This window comes from Gopherus evgoodei, chromosome 19 (genome assembly GCF_007399415.2).
Source record: "Gopherus evgoodei ecotype Sinaloan lineage chromosome 19, rGopEvg1_v1.p, whole genome shotgun sequence".
Lineage (NCBI taxonomy): Eukaryota > Metazoa > Chordata > Testudines > Testudinidae > Gopherus > Gopherus evgoodei.
The window spans coordinates 11,883,127-11,896,783 of NC_044340.1; the positions used below are offsets into that span (position 1 = coordinate 11,883,127).

Here is a 13,657-nt window from a genome sequence, read left to right on the forward strand (position 1 = left end):
GTGTTTAGAGCAGGTGAACTGGGAGTCAGGGCACCTGGGTTCTACGCCTGATCCGGCAAGGCAGAGCAGGGCAGGGCAGGTTCAGAGTCTAGATCCCCAAGTCTCATTCCTGGTTCGGGGTGCTCAGATCTCTGGCCTGCCCCTCTCTGTGCTCAACAACCCTCCTGAAAATGGGGATAACCCCAACCACCCAGGAAGAAGGCGAGGCTGAGGAATTCTCACGCAGCCAGAGGGGCTTGGCTAGGAGACTCTTCATATCCATACCAGGCAACTAGTAGACTCATTACACACGCTGCCTGTGGACCAGCACAGCACAGGCACACAACCGGGTAAAATGAACTCTGGCGCTGCCCTGGGGCAGCCAAGCATTCTCCCTGAAAGCCCCATATGGCAGATAATGGATGAGACACCAGTCCAGGGAAGCCAGAGAGGAGCAGCAGACAAACATGCTCCCCTAATCAGTTCTGCCTGAATGGTGACATAAGCCTTCCCTCCATCCCCCAGTGCCTGCAGAGCTGCCTGAGCCCTTAATGCCTCGCTGGTGCCCCGGGACGCCGTGCAGCAGGAGCCTCCCGGAGCGTCCAGCACACTGGAGCAATGTCTCCGCACTCAGCCAGCACAATCGCAAGGTTCACTTGAGGTCACGGGAAAGCTCAGAGGACGCGAAAGCACCATCCCACCAGAGCGTGATGTTGATGGCAGGGGGCCCTGCGCACAAGTAATTAACGGGCTCACTGCCACTCCACAGGGCCAGATGGGATTCTGACAACAAGCCTGAAAGATGTGCCTCCCTACCAATCCGGGGCCAAGAGACCAGTGACAGATGTGTGTCCCCCCCTCCCCACTCCACCACCAATCAGAGGCCTGGAAGTCTTGACCCTGCAGGCGCCTTGACCAATCAGCATAGAGGTACTGCTGACCCATTTGGACCCGACCCTCCCCTCCACCCCCAACCAATCGTAGCCCAGTTTCTGGAGAGTCGAGAGGAAAGATGCACAAGCCACAGAGCCCAGCTGCGCCATGCTACCCACAACCCCAGGGCCGTGATGATTTATCCACCAGACATACCCCAGGGTGGCACGATCAGCCCAACCCAAAGCTCTCAGAGAGCAGTAACAAAGAGGCCTGTTCTCACCCTGCAGAGCAGTGCAAGAATCCACGGTGCAGAGATGAAATCTGCTTTGACACATCCCATTCACAGCATCGAAGGCAGAATATTGCAGGGATCGGGGATGACAAGCCACTGGCATTTCATCAGGGGGAGGCACTAGAATGCAGGCGGATCTGCTCTAGGAAGAGACTGTAAAATGGCAAAAACCCTGCTAACTAGGAGGGTAGCAGAGAGCTGGAGTCCATCTGCCTCCCTCCCAGATCACATCACCAGCAGAACATGACAGGAGCGAGTGGCTCGGCTTGAGCGGTGGGGATTTGCTCAACCAGTTAGAAACTGCACATGACAAAAAGCTGCAATTAGCTGCTCAGTCATCTAAAGAACTATTGAGGAAGCCTGGCTGACTCTGCAGGCTGCCTGCCCTTCCCAACCAGAACACTGGCTCGCTGTACTGCTGCTGGGGTATCTGTGTCGTTCTGAGGGCACCTGCCTCCCTGACCCGTTCCTCCCCTTCCCCCCCCTGCCTGAATCCATCACCCAGGATAACAGCTCCCACTCGTCTCACAATCAAGGACCTTCCCCCTCCCTCCCTCACTTCTCTGCCTCAGCTCAGAAGCAGCATCTGGGTTTGAAGCAAGATTCCTGCTTTTTTAACCTGATTTTCCAAATGGATTGGCTGAGACACACATAGGTCAAGTGACTTGCCTCAAGGTCACACATCAGAAATGGGAGAAGGAGGGAGGGGAAGACCTGGAATAACCAGAGGGGACAGTTTAATGACCTATGCATCAGGTTGAGAGTAACCAGGCTCCCTGAAGCTTCAAGTTCAAACCCCTCTTTCAGAAGCAGAGAACCATGCAGCAGAGGGGACAGGGCTTTCACCGGTGACCCTCTAAGTAAGATCATGTCTCCTCTATGGTTGCATTTAAGTTCCCCTGGCACCATCCAAGAGTACAAGATCACGGCAGTGTCCTTAGGCCTTCCCAGCCAGTATGCTAGACAGCATTCGTATCTTCTACCCACCATCTCTTTCCAAAAGCTGTTTTGCGGGTCCCCACCACTACCTCCAGGCCACATGAATGAGAGACAGGGATTATACAATTAAGACAATTCCTAGAGAAATAAGTCCAGTAAACTGTAGTTAAGTATGTAAGGGGGAGTCATTGCAGTAGGACAGAGGTGCCAGCTGAAATCAGGGACCCCTTGCACTGAGCACAGCACACACACACACAGCGCACCCCTGCCCCAAGAACTTGCAATCTAGGTAGGCAAGACAAAGGGTGGAATGAGAGACTAGGCCGAGGCTGCACAGCTGGTCAGTGGCAGAGCCAGGCCAGACCCCAGGTTTCCTGACTCCCAGTACAGTTCCTGACCCCTAGTTTGAGAAACCCCTGGTCTAGTGGGCAGGGATCATTCAGGGAGTCACAAGGTTATTACATGGGGGGGGGGGGTCGCGAGCTGTCAGCCTCCACCCCAAACCCTTCTTTGCCTCCAGCATTTATAATGGTGTTAAATATATTTTTAAAAGTGTTTTTCATTTATAAGGGGGGGGCACACTCAGAGGCTTGCTGTGTGAAAGGGGTCACCAGTACACAAGTTTGAGAGCCACTGCACTAGACTATGCTGCCTCTGCTGAGTTAAATGCAGAAGTTGTTAAAAATAAAGTTCCCCCAGAAAGCACGTGGCCAAATGCTGCAGTTTTTAGGTGTTCACCTATAGCTCAAAACACACACAGCCTTGAGATCAGAAACTACTGGACACTGAACACCCATCGGGACACTGGCATTCTTCTTCTTTACTTGTTTCAAGCAGCAGCCATGGTACCTTGCTTCTTCCTGGAGCAACCTCCAAAGAACAGACCATGGTTACCTAGCACCTGAGGGACAAAGCCTCTAACCGCTCCCCTCACCACTGGGCTGGTGTCTCCTGGTCACTCTGGGGATTAGCTCCCAAGGCCAACGCCCCCTTCCATAATTTGCATGTCATTGCTCCAACTCTGTCTCCCTGGTTAACAGCCCCTCTCACTCCAGGAACCACAGCGTCATCTTTGTGACTCAGCCCCACAACCAGGTCACTTGCAATTCCCCCCTCCCGCCCGTCTGGGGTATATCGAAGTATTTCCGTCAGCAGTCCTAGGCAGTCTTCCCATTCACTGCCTCAAGTCTATGCCACACCTGCCGTGGGTGGTAGGGGAACCTAGGTCCAACCTCTGCTCTGGGTTCTAGTCCAGGGACCCTCAACCCAGTATTTCCTGGCTTTCCTCTCCCAGCCCTCATGGCTCCTTCCATAGACTGCTTCCCTCTACTCTGGTACCCCTTCTCTCTCCGGGTGTACCAGCTCCAAACCCTCCTCCCAGGGAGTGACTGCCCTATCTGTTACTTGGCTTCATGGTCCCCACTTGCTCCTGCATAGCTGAGCCAGCTTTCAATTCTCTCCCTGGCTCCTCCTCCAGCAGGTGCAGCCTGCAGTTAATTGGCCTATTTGGCCATCCTAAGGCCTGTTAGCCCTGTGTGGGGTGGATACTCCATCACACCTCCGAAACACAGACTCCACATCCTCAGCAAGTCCCACTGCAGGAGTCATGCCCCATGCCTTCTGGCCCAGCGAACGTGGTCAGAGACCCACTGCTTACCATGGGACAGCTCTGCCTACTCTGGGGAGGGGTGGGAGGGGGGCTCCCTTCCCCCTTCAAACACACAGAAAGGGAGCACACTCACAAAGATGCTGTGCTGATATCGATGGATTAGCTTTGAGGTTTGGTTTGTGCTAAGATCCTCAAGTGCTTTGCAGCTGGGAATTAAGCCGCAGCATCCTGGTGAGGTTGGCGTTATCCACACATCGCTGATGGGGAAACTGAGGCACGGAGATGGAAGGTGACTTGCACTAGGCCACCAAGCAGATCAGTGACAGAGCCGGAGTAGAAGCCAGAACTCCAGCCCCCATCTCGTACATTAGTCCCAGACCCAACTCTCCCCTTAGGAGATAACTTGCCACCAGCCACAATCCATGGCAGCACTCTCCTAGTTCCAGATGCACATGGCAAAGGTCCATCCCCACATACCGGTGCCTCTCGAGGGCAGCAAAGGAGGGCCTTAGTATTCTGCCACAGGCTACCCACACCCTAGCCCTCCCCTGTCCGACCCAAGCCACAGCACACTCCCACCTGCTAAGACTAGCACAACACTGACCCAGGCACAACACAACAGCACAAAGCTGCCTGTTCTGAAGCATCAGTCCTAGTCCCCTTGCAGCAGTAACATTCCAACCCCCATGCACAAGATGATCCTTCTTCCCTCTGAATGTGAGCACAGTGCTTTTAAGGGAGGCAGCGCTCTGCTCTGCTGGCGAGACAGTGACAGCTGCCAAGCAGTTAGTTGGGTGCATGCAGGTCAGCCCTACAATCAGGAGTGCTGGAGTCTGGTAGCCAAATCTGCACACAAAGCAGGAGACACCCACGAAAGGGAAGCCCGTACATAACAAGCATCCCCTGGAATCCACCTCCAGGGCAGTGGGACACAAAGGAAGCGCACACATGCTTGCCTACATGGCTGCCCCTAGAGCCGCTCGCACATGCTCATCCACCAGCTCCCCCCACCCCTAAACTCAGCACTGATCAGCTGCGGCAGGAAAGTCAAGCGGAAACAACCCCCAGGGTCAGAGACCTGCTTCAGACTCAGCCATCCCCAGCGAATCCAGCTGTCAGCTTGGTGACCTCACACAAACCCTTCTCCCCACTCAGAGCAGACCTCATCCCACAGGGAGAGTGGGGTCGCTCTAGCGGCTGGTGCACCAGGACCCTATGGAAATGAATCAACACCCTTGAGGAAACAGGAGAGGAGCAGGTATGAGCAGGCATGGCCCGGTGGGTGCAAGTGGGGTGTGACAAAACCTATAGCCCAGCCAGAGCCCGTCTGCCTCCTGCAAACGCTGGTAACCAGATGCTGGTGGTTTCTATTGCCAGTACATAGGAAACTAGCTCATGTTTACAGCAACTCCGGACACAGCGATTTTATAACCCAAAAACTAATAACAACTCCAAGGCAAACACTTTGTACTCTGCCAGCTTAGACACCTGCCAGCTGCCCCCTCTTCAGTTTCCAATCTCTGCCAGCACGGGCACTCCAGGCCGAGCAGCGGACCCAGCCACGCACCCACCTCCTCAATCCCCTACTCAGGGCACAGAGCCACTGCTACAGCTCCAGAGGGGGCAGTTCTCAGAGCCCTGCCTCCTCTGGTCTCTCCCCGGAGGGGATGCCCCCATGCACGGAAGAGAGGAGTAACAAGGCCTCTCGCTAGACAGAGAGCTGGGGCCATGGAGGGAGATGGGGCCTTCCTATCCATGATGCCTCTTTCACTGAGGATCTCAAGGGGCAGAAAGCCAGCAAAAGGCACAAACCGCCCCTCCCCAATCAGTGAGATGCTACCAGGCTGAGACTCCAGCAGAGACATTCACTGCCACTGGGGTTGGGCGATTACATTGCTCTTTGATTAGAGGCTGGAAAGTAGTCAAGATAAATCAGATTAGTCTTTGCTCCCCACGGAGGTTGGGGAATTACTGGTCCCCTCTGTCCCTCTACTAGACATCAGGGAGGGGGAGAAAAGATCACCCAAGTGTTCAGCCACTGAGCAAAGATTAAAAGATAGATGTGGAAATAGCCCAACCTGCCCCAACTCTCCCAAACCCCACGTTCTATCCAGAGGTTTCCTCTTTGTGGCTGCAGCACAGAAGAGGAACAGGGATGTCCCAGGACCCAGACCTCACTGGGTGGGTTTTTCTACAACATGCAACTAAACCAAACCACCACCACCACCACCACCACCACAATCTGCCCTTATTCCCAGTCTGACAGCCATTCATGCGCCTCCCTCTTTTTCTGAGCCCCCAGGCCCTGGGGACACACTAGGGGAAGGGAGAAAGCTATGTCCACAAAGCTTGCGACCTAGGATGTGCTAACTCCAGAGCTCCCCCATTTATACTCAGTGCAAATCCCACTGCCAAGCCCTCCCACCCAACACCGGGCAAGGTGCATGGGGCCAGATGCACAATCCTGGCAGACGGGGCCCAGTACAAACGCTCCCATGAACTCCCAAGCAGGGTGTTGAGATCCAAGGCATGGAACACCACACCGAGTCCTTGGCATGCCATTTCCCAACCCCCTGTGCTCTAACTCACGCAAGACAAGGTAAGAGACACTGCTCCAGCAGGGGCAGCCAGGACCTTCAGAGACCCCGAGGCTCAGAGTTCAGCATCACCTTCTGCAGCCCCTTTCAGCTGAGTTAAGCAGCCCCACCAGCGATGATCCCTATAGCACCAGAGGAGCAGCCTGGGGACAAAGCCAGAGTAGCTCCTGCAGACTGTTGAGAGAAATGTCAGAGTTTCAATCCAAACCCTCAAGGATGAAGAAACCACCCACAACTTTATCCTTACAGATGCTCTCCCCTTGCCGCTCCCTGACAGATACGGCCTTATTCCAATGACAGCTACAGCAACGCCACTGAACCCAGGAGAGTCTCACCTCTGTGAAACTGGTGTAATATCAGAGGCCCACTGAGCTGACCGCTCCTTGTATTATTCCTTCTCCCACTCTGTGGGATCCACGCTGTTACTAAAGCCATGGTGTGGGCCTCCTAGCCGTCTCTGAAAGCTGGGCTGGGGTGGCAAGGTCACCAGGCCAGAGAGGTCCTTGCTGCCCTCTCTTCCCCTGGAGTCCCCAAGTTGTAGGAAGGAAGGAGCATGGCACTGGGAGCTACTTTCAGTGAGGGAAGAACCCACAGCTTTTAGCAGAGGCCTTAAAATGATCCTTCCGGTCCCTGCTCGTTAAGCCCTGCAATCGAAGCTTCTGATCCAGGACAAGGGATGGAGAGCTGTCGGGGGAGATCTGCTATGCCAAGTCATGGGGCTCCACACTGGAAAGGGAGCAGCATGGAGACTTATCACCCAATGTTACCAGCCCCGTCTTGAGAGATTGCACTGCAAAGGGCCAGTTCTGCAGCTGGCGGGAGCACCTGAGTGCATCCCACGGAGATGGAGTGATGGTCTGTCTCAGGGCCATGCCATGACCTCAGCTACAGTGATTCTCATTTACATGAAGAGGGTCGAACTCCTTGTTGAGCTGGAGATAAGGGAGGGAATTCCCTGGAAAGGCAGGGGAGGGTCCCCTTACAGGGCAGGGACAATCACCAAGTCTTGTAATTAACTAAGGCACAGGATCAGGGGTCAGGGTCAGTCAGTGCTGATCCCAGCTCTGCGACTGGCTCACAAGACGACTTCATGGAAGGCACGGCCCCGCTCCGTGCCTCAATTTCCCCAGCTGAAACAAGGAGATAACAATGCTTTCTCCCATCATTCATGCTTCTCAGGTCTTTGAGGGCCTCAGACAGAAGGCACGGTAACAGGCAGAGCCCCCAGCCCAGCCCACCGGCCCTGTCTCCTGTAGCCTGATTCTCTCCTTCTTCCTGTTGGACAGGAGACGACAGAGAACACAAGGGAGACAGCTACACACCCACCTCCGCCCTGCAGCAAAACTGATGGACAGAGAAGGGCAGACCCCCAAGTAGCCAAAGTGCAGACTCCCGGCTAACACTCAGAGAGATCAGGCCAAGGGCAGGACCACAGAGCCAAAGTAGTCACAGCACAGCATCCTGCCGTTACCAAGTGACTCCTCAGCACGTATTTCCTCATCTGGGGCACGGAGGGATGAGCAGAAGGCGGAGACTGCACTGCATCAGTTCACTGCCAATTGGCCACCCCTCAAGAACCTGGGGAGGGCTGCAGAGGCTAGAAGCAGGCAGAAAGGGGGAAGAGAAGCAAAAAGACAGCAGCCAAGGCGACACAGTGTTGCCCTTAAGAACTTCAATCAGTGACTTAGGAGGACTGACACTTATCAAAGGGGATGTGAAGGAGACTCCAAACAGTATCTACTGCACGCTGTGATGAAGCATCAGCAGCTTTAGCAACAAGGGGCATGCACACCTGCCCACAATTCCAGCAGCATTTATTTGCTGAAGAGCAGCAGAAATGCAAAATATTATGTCAAGCTCATGCAGACAGCTGCCCAGCTCTGTCCTGCTTCAGAGCCACAGGTTAAGGGTAAGACCTTGCCGGACTGCACCAGCAGAGATGATGCACATGGAGGAATCCCAAGGGGATACAGAACAGCTCTCCAGAGCCAGGACTCTGAGGCCCAGCTAGGCATCCCTCCAAGACGGTGCTTTTTAACCTTTTTTCATTTTCAGACCCCTACAAAGCTGCAGACCCATTTGGAAATCTTAGACAGTCTGTGGAGCCCCAGAGGTTCGTGGGCAATAGGTTGAAAACCACTGCTCTAAGGAATCACACAGAGCAGCCCTCCACAGACAGCTCTCCCCATCAGCCTGCCCTGCCTGAGAGTTCAGGGAGAAATTCCTTCCGGACCTCCTGTGCACACAACCCCTCCACACACTGCATAGGACACATATACTCAGGGCCCTTGCTGACCTCACCAACCTCTACCATGCTCACTCATGACACACAACACACACACACGCTCACGGGCCCCTTGCACGCAGGACAATTATGCACAGGGGACACCCCCACAGCCCTCAGTGTGCATGAGAGAGAGCTTGGAGCACTGGGCCTGACGCAAGATTTGAGGCCTAACGCAGAAGAGAACCACCAAAGTTAGGCCAGGGTATAAAGGAAATGCCGACAAGTTCACTGTTCAGTACACAAATCTGGCAAAGCTCTTGCTAGCATACTAGGCACTGAATATTTACGTAAACATATTTCAGCTGGTACAAATGCATTTTAATTTAGTCCAAGAGAAGATGGTTTAAGGAAATAAATAGGGATGTTTTGTTCAAAAACAGAAACAAAAATGATACATGTTATAAAGCATGTAGAGTAAGATGTAAATTGTTTATTCCAGTTTGTTTTTGTTTATAATGCTGGGGCACTTTGCCTTAACCCTTTGTCGTAATCTCAAGGTCTACTTGGTCAGCTGCCTGCGCAAAGCTGGGACAGCACACGGAAAGAACACACTATGCACAGTGCACTCACACATCACACTCACTCATATCACACCGGCTCACTATACACAGCACATGCATGCACTCTCCTACCATCCACAATAGACTCACTCATGATACACACAATGGCACTCCAGCCTCATCAACATGCAGACTCACTACACACAGCTCGCCCGCCCCACGCACAGTCTACTCACAGTCTGCTCCCACGCATTATTCATAGTACACTCACTCAGCACATCTACTCTACTCACTCATCACACACCCCCCCAATGCACATGTGCACGTATACCCGCACACACGCATGACACCAAGTCCCTTGACCCCCATCAGTGCATACGCTCTGCCCTAGAATTCCTGTTTCCCCATGTTTAACATGCAGGCGCTGCCCCAGGCGGGAGTTCCTCGGTCTCCCTATGGCACTCGCAGAGTTAAGTGTCCCTTTCCGCTCAAGAAGAGAGCAGAGTGCTTCTCCCCACCCGCACCTCGACCCTCCAGCAAAGAAGAGATTCTATTCATGGTATTTTTAAGCAACAAGAACTTCCCCTCTTTACCTCTCCATGAGACAGAGGGTCATTCTGGACCTGCCCCTGCAAATTATCCTCCTGCTCAGCAGACCCCAGCATTTCAGTTAGTGGAAAGGGCTTGGCCAATTCTTTCAACCAGCTACAGATACCAAGTGCAGCCCATCATCAGCAAGGGAGAAGCACCAACGTACATGGAATAACCACGGCGGAGGACATCACATCATATCCTTAACTCAGCATATACCTGCCATCAGGGTAGGGCGCAACAGACCCTGCAACAATGGAGAACTTGGAGAGTAGAGTTGCCTATCAGCAGGCCCATATCTGAGGGCCATTACAGTATTTGGCCTCAGAGTACATCAGCCTAACAGAGGCAACCATTCTTCCCTGCGCACCCATCTGTCTGCCTGTCTCCATCTTTTGCGTCTTCGATTGTAAGCTCCTTGGGGCAGGTACTGTCTGGTCTTTTTGTTCCGTGTTTGTGCAGCGCCTGGCACCGTAGTCCTTGGCTTGGGCTTCTAGGTGCTACTGTAATACCCAGAATAAACAGTAATACGGGACTGAGATGCCAGCTTTCCCCTATACTTAGAAGAAATAATACTGGCGGCTGTCAGGAAAGGGTCACTTTTAAAGGCGACCACTGCTTACCTGCAGGGCTACAGCCTTGGGTTCAGGAAGTGGAGAGGGGAAACCTGGTCAATTACCACTCTTGTCCTTTGTATCCAATAAGCATACAGGCAATCGGAAAATTATATGGAGGACTGGTGGAAAAGGGCTACTATAGATATTCTTGCAGTAGCCCACTGGACTGCTATGATTCGTTCGTGGAGATGCCCATCTCACTTCCAAGCATTAAGCTCGCCAAGAAGTCAAGAATTTTGTTTTCCATCGAGCTCCCTTGATTAAAGGCATTTGCTGAAACCGAAGTAGTCATCTGACCTCTTCAGCAATCTGACCTATTGGTCACCACTGGCTGGAAGGCGTAATAGGGTCAGCTGGCTGAAGACACCCCTCTGGATCCACAGCTGTTGGAGCTAAGAGACCATAACCCTCACTGAAGTTGAAGGGGTTTGCTGGTGACAGCCAAATGCATGAGGCAATACAACTGATGACAAGCAGTGCTATCAAGTGGCTGAAGCAGGAGATCGGAAAATCCGGACGCCTGGGTTCTATTCCCAGCTCTGCCTTAGTAACCTCAAGCACATCTCCATCTCAGTTTACTGATCTGTAAAATGGAGAGGATACCACCCACCTCACAAAGGGAGCATTTGAGGCTTATTTATTAAGTGTAATGCTCCTGGGGATCCAAGCATGAAAGCCACTGGAGAAATGCCATTAACGACCAGGGCAGGCCTGACATTGCTCCAAAGCCCCTATGCCTAGAGAAAGAGGGGGCTGAGATATACTCTTAAAAATATATATATATATTGGACACCTTGCATTGATCACATCCTACTGCACCTTCACTAAAGCAGGGAAGGGCTTTTAATCAGGAGAAACTTTACCCCCCTTGAGTGGCAGGTCTGGTGAGGCCTCTTTGGCCCAGTGAAAAGCAGCTGAAGAAAGAAACCTATAGGAAGCGTGCCTCCTGTTGGCGTGGGCGAGAGATATCCTGGCTTCCTCTCCTTCCCTCACACAGGATCAGTCACTCAGCCTCCTTGCCTTCCAAGCCACGGCTCATCTGGTTCACTTCTTGAGAGAGAAAATTCCAAAGCCCCCGAGAGTATTTCTGCAGCATTCAAGTGACTCCAATCCCGAGAACACAATGCACAGTGCTGTGTGCACGCTAATGTTTCATAAACTTCATGAGTTTTGGTTGACTGCCCTCAGGGAGGTCATTTTAACATGATTAGCATTTTCGTAAGATGCTTGAGGAGCTTCTAGCTTTTTTTCTGCAGATTCCTTAAAAGGAGTAAAAAACCCTGTCTTGCCAGGCACTATTAGGAATCATTTCAAGTACTTAACTATCATACATAAGCAATGCACATGAAATGAGTCTCATCTCATTCTATAACTGGTAGCCGTATAGCAGAATCGCCAGCCCATTTTACCAGCGCATCACTAAAGACAAGGACCTTTGCTCTGAAGTCACATCTCTGAATAAGATTTCGCATTCCCCTACCTCTCCACCACCTCCCAAACAAGCCCACTGCATCGATTTCAACACCTCCTATTAGAAGTTTGCACCTGTCATTTGATCACAAGCACCTACAAGTCCACAACAGATTGGAAAAAAATGTTTCCTACCTGGCATTTGCTACATAATTAAGTTTGCTCAGCTTTAAATTAAAAAAAAAATACATGGAAAGGACTCAGTTTCCCCCCACTTATTAATTCTAGGGCTTCAAAAGAGGTCTCTAAAGTCATGTCTTTCTAACACAAAAGGTGAGCCGTTACCTGGTGACCAGCAGAAACAAATTCCTTCTCTGCTAAACTGGATTCCCCCCCCCCCTTTTGCTATTTTTCTTCAGGATAAAAAAAAGAGTGAATAGCCCGCCACCAGCTCCCTAGTAGCATTATTAAAAGAGCAACACTGAGTGCTCACTTTTAAAAAAAATTGTTGGCTAATAAAATAACGTTTTAATAAACAAACAAAATGTATTGGCCAAGTCTACATTTGTCTACCTGGACTTTCTCTACAGTCTCTGAAAGCTTTCCCCACATCTTTAAAAACGACTAGGGAGCGGGGGGGGGGGGAGAGAGAACGAAAGAAAGAAAGAAACCACCGCTCTTAAAAGCTCAAGATGCTCTTGTAGCAAAGAATACAAGAGATAGGCTACAAATAAAATACCAACTCATGCTGCTTCTGATGCCTCAGAAAAGTATGAGAAAAAAAACTCTCTCTCTAGCCTGTTCTTTCTTCTAAGCATCTTCTACTGGTCAGACCAAAAGGTTTCCCTGCAGGCAGCCTCTTGAAATACTCACACAACTAGCTTCCCGGCACCCAAATCAGCTGCTTTAGATTTGCAAGTTTATACCATTCCCCTGACAGTGCCTCCTTCCCGGAGTGAAACTTGCAACAACAACAAACAGGGTCAGATGCTTGCAACTCAGGGGTTGCGGGCAAAATAATAAAAATAAAATCAAGAGGCAGAGGGGCAGGCAGACTGAGAGGCTATTTGCTAGAGGAAGGAGAACTGGGAGACGAGGGGGAAAACAGCAGCGAGATGCTGCACTTCAACTCACCTTGAGCTGCAAGTCCTCTGGTGGTGATTACACTTGCTATCAAAGTGGCCACATACCAAATCATAGTACTACCGACCATCAATAAGGAGCATCATCCTATCTCAAAAGTGCCCTTCTTGCTGGAGACCATTCATTGCAGAGCCCCTGGCTGGTGCAAAGGATCCTCCTGGTGCCCTTTTCATGCCCTCATCCCTGTATCTTTCTGCCTCCCCTCCACTCTCCCCATCCCTCCTTTCCTATTGCAGCCCCCCCCCCCTCTCTCTCTCTCTCTCTCTCTCTGACATGCACCTGCACTAGTAGCTAAGGCACAGCTCAGCCAAAGTCTCAGGGCGTAGCCTAGCCTGGGCTCTTTAGCTCCTCTGGTCCGCCCCCGCCTGGCGTCTATTGGTCGGAGGGAAAGAGAGTGGGCGTTGATTGGCTTGGGGCGCTGCCAGTGCCGGGGCGGTGGGCAGAGGGAGGGAGGCAGGCCCCGTTTCAAGGTGGGTTGGAGCGCGCAGAGCACAGAGCCGCAGAATCATGCGCATTGCCAGGGAGAAGGCGGCGGGATCGCCTTTCCCCCCCGCCTGCTCACACTGCATGGCAAGGGCCCGGCAGGACAGGAGGGGGCCCCCGGGCTGCAGAGGGGCGGGCAGGGCCCCTCACTGGCCCGGCAACTTCGTGTGCTTCTCCCTCGCTTGCTGATAGTTCTGGGCCGGGAAGGGCCACCCCCAGCTTGCACCGCTCCTCCTTGGGCCACCCCCACCCCCACCCCCTTGTGTTCCCGGTACCCCATCCCCACCCCCTGCACCCCCACTGTCACCCCCAGCCCATTGTTCCCCCCCTCCCC

The 13,657-nt window shown here is 52.5% G+C and overlaps 1 protein-coding gene across 6 annotated transcripts in view; it reads right to left on the reverse strand.

Moving 5' to 3' along the window:
• Positions 1 to 13,130, reverse strand: part of IGSF9B (immunoglobulin superfamily member 9B) — a 96,554-nt gene extending 83,424 nt beyond the window's left edge. For all 6 annotated transcript variants that reach the window (XM_030538491.1, XM_030538495.1, XM_030538490.1 and 3 more), the window contains exon 1: positions 12,832 to 13,130. In XM_030538491.1, the coding sequence (XP_030394351.1) occupies positions 12,832 to 12,910 (79 nt within the window). In that variant the 5' untranslated portion in view covers positions 12,911 to 13,130. The remainder of the gene's footprint in view (positions 1 to 12,831) is intronic.
• Between the last annotated feature and the right edge of the window lie 527 nt (positions 13,131 to 13,657).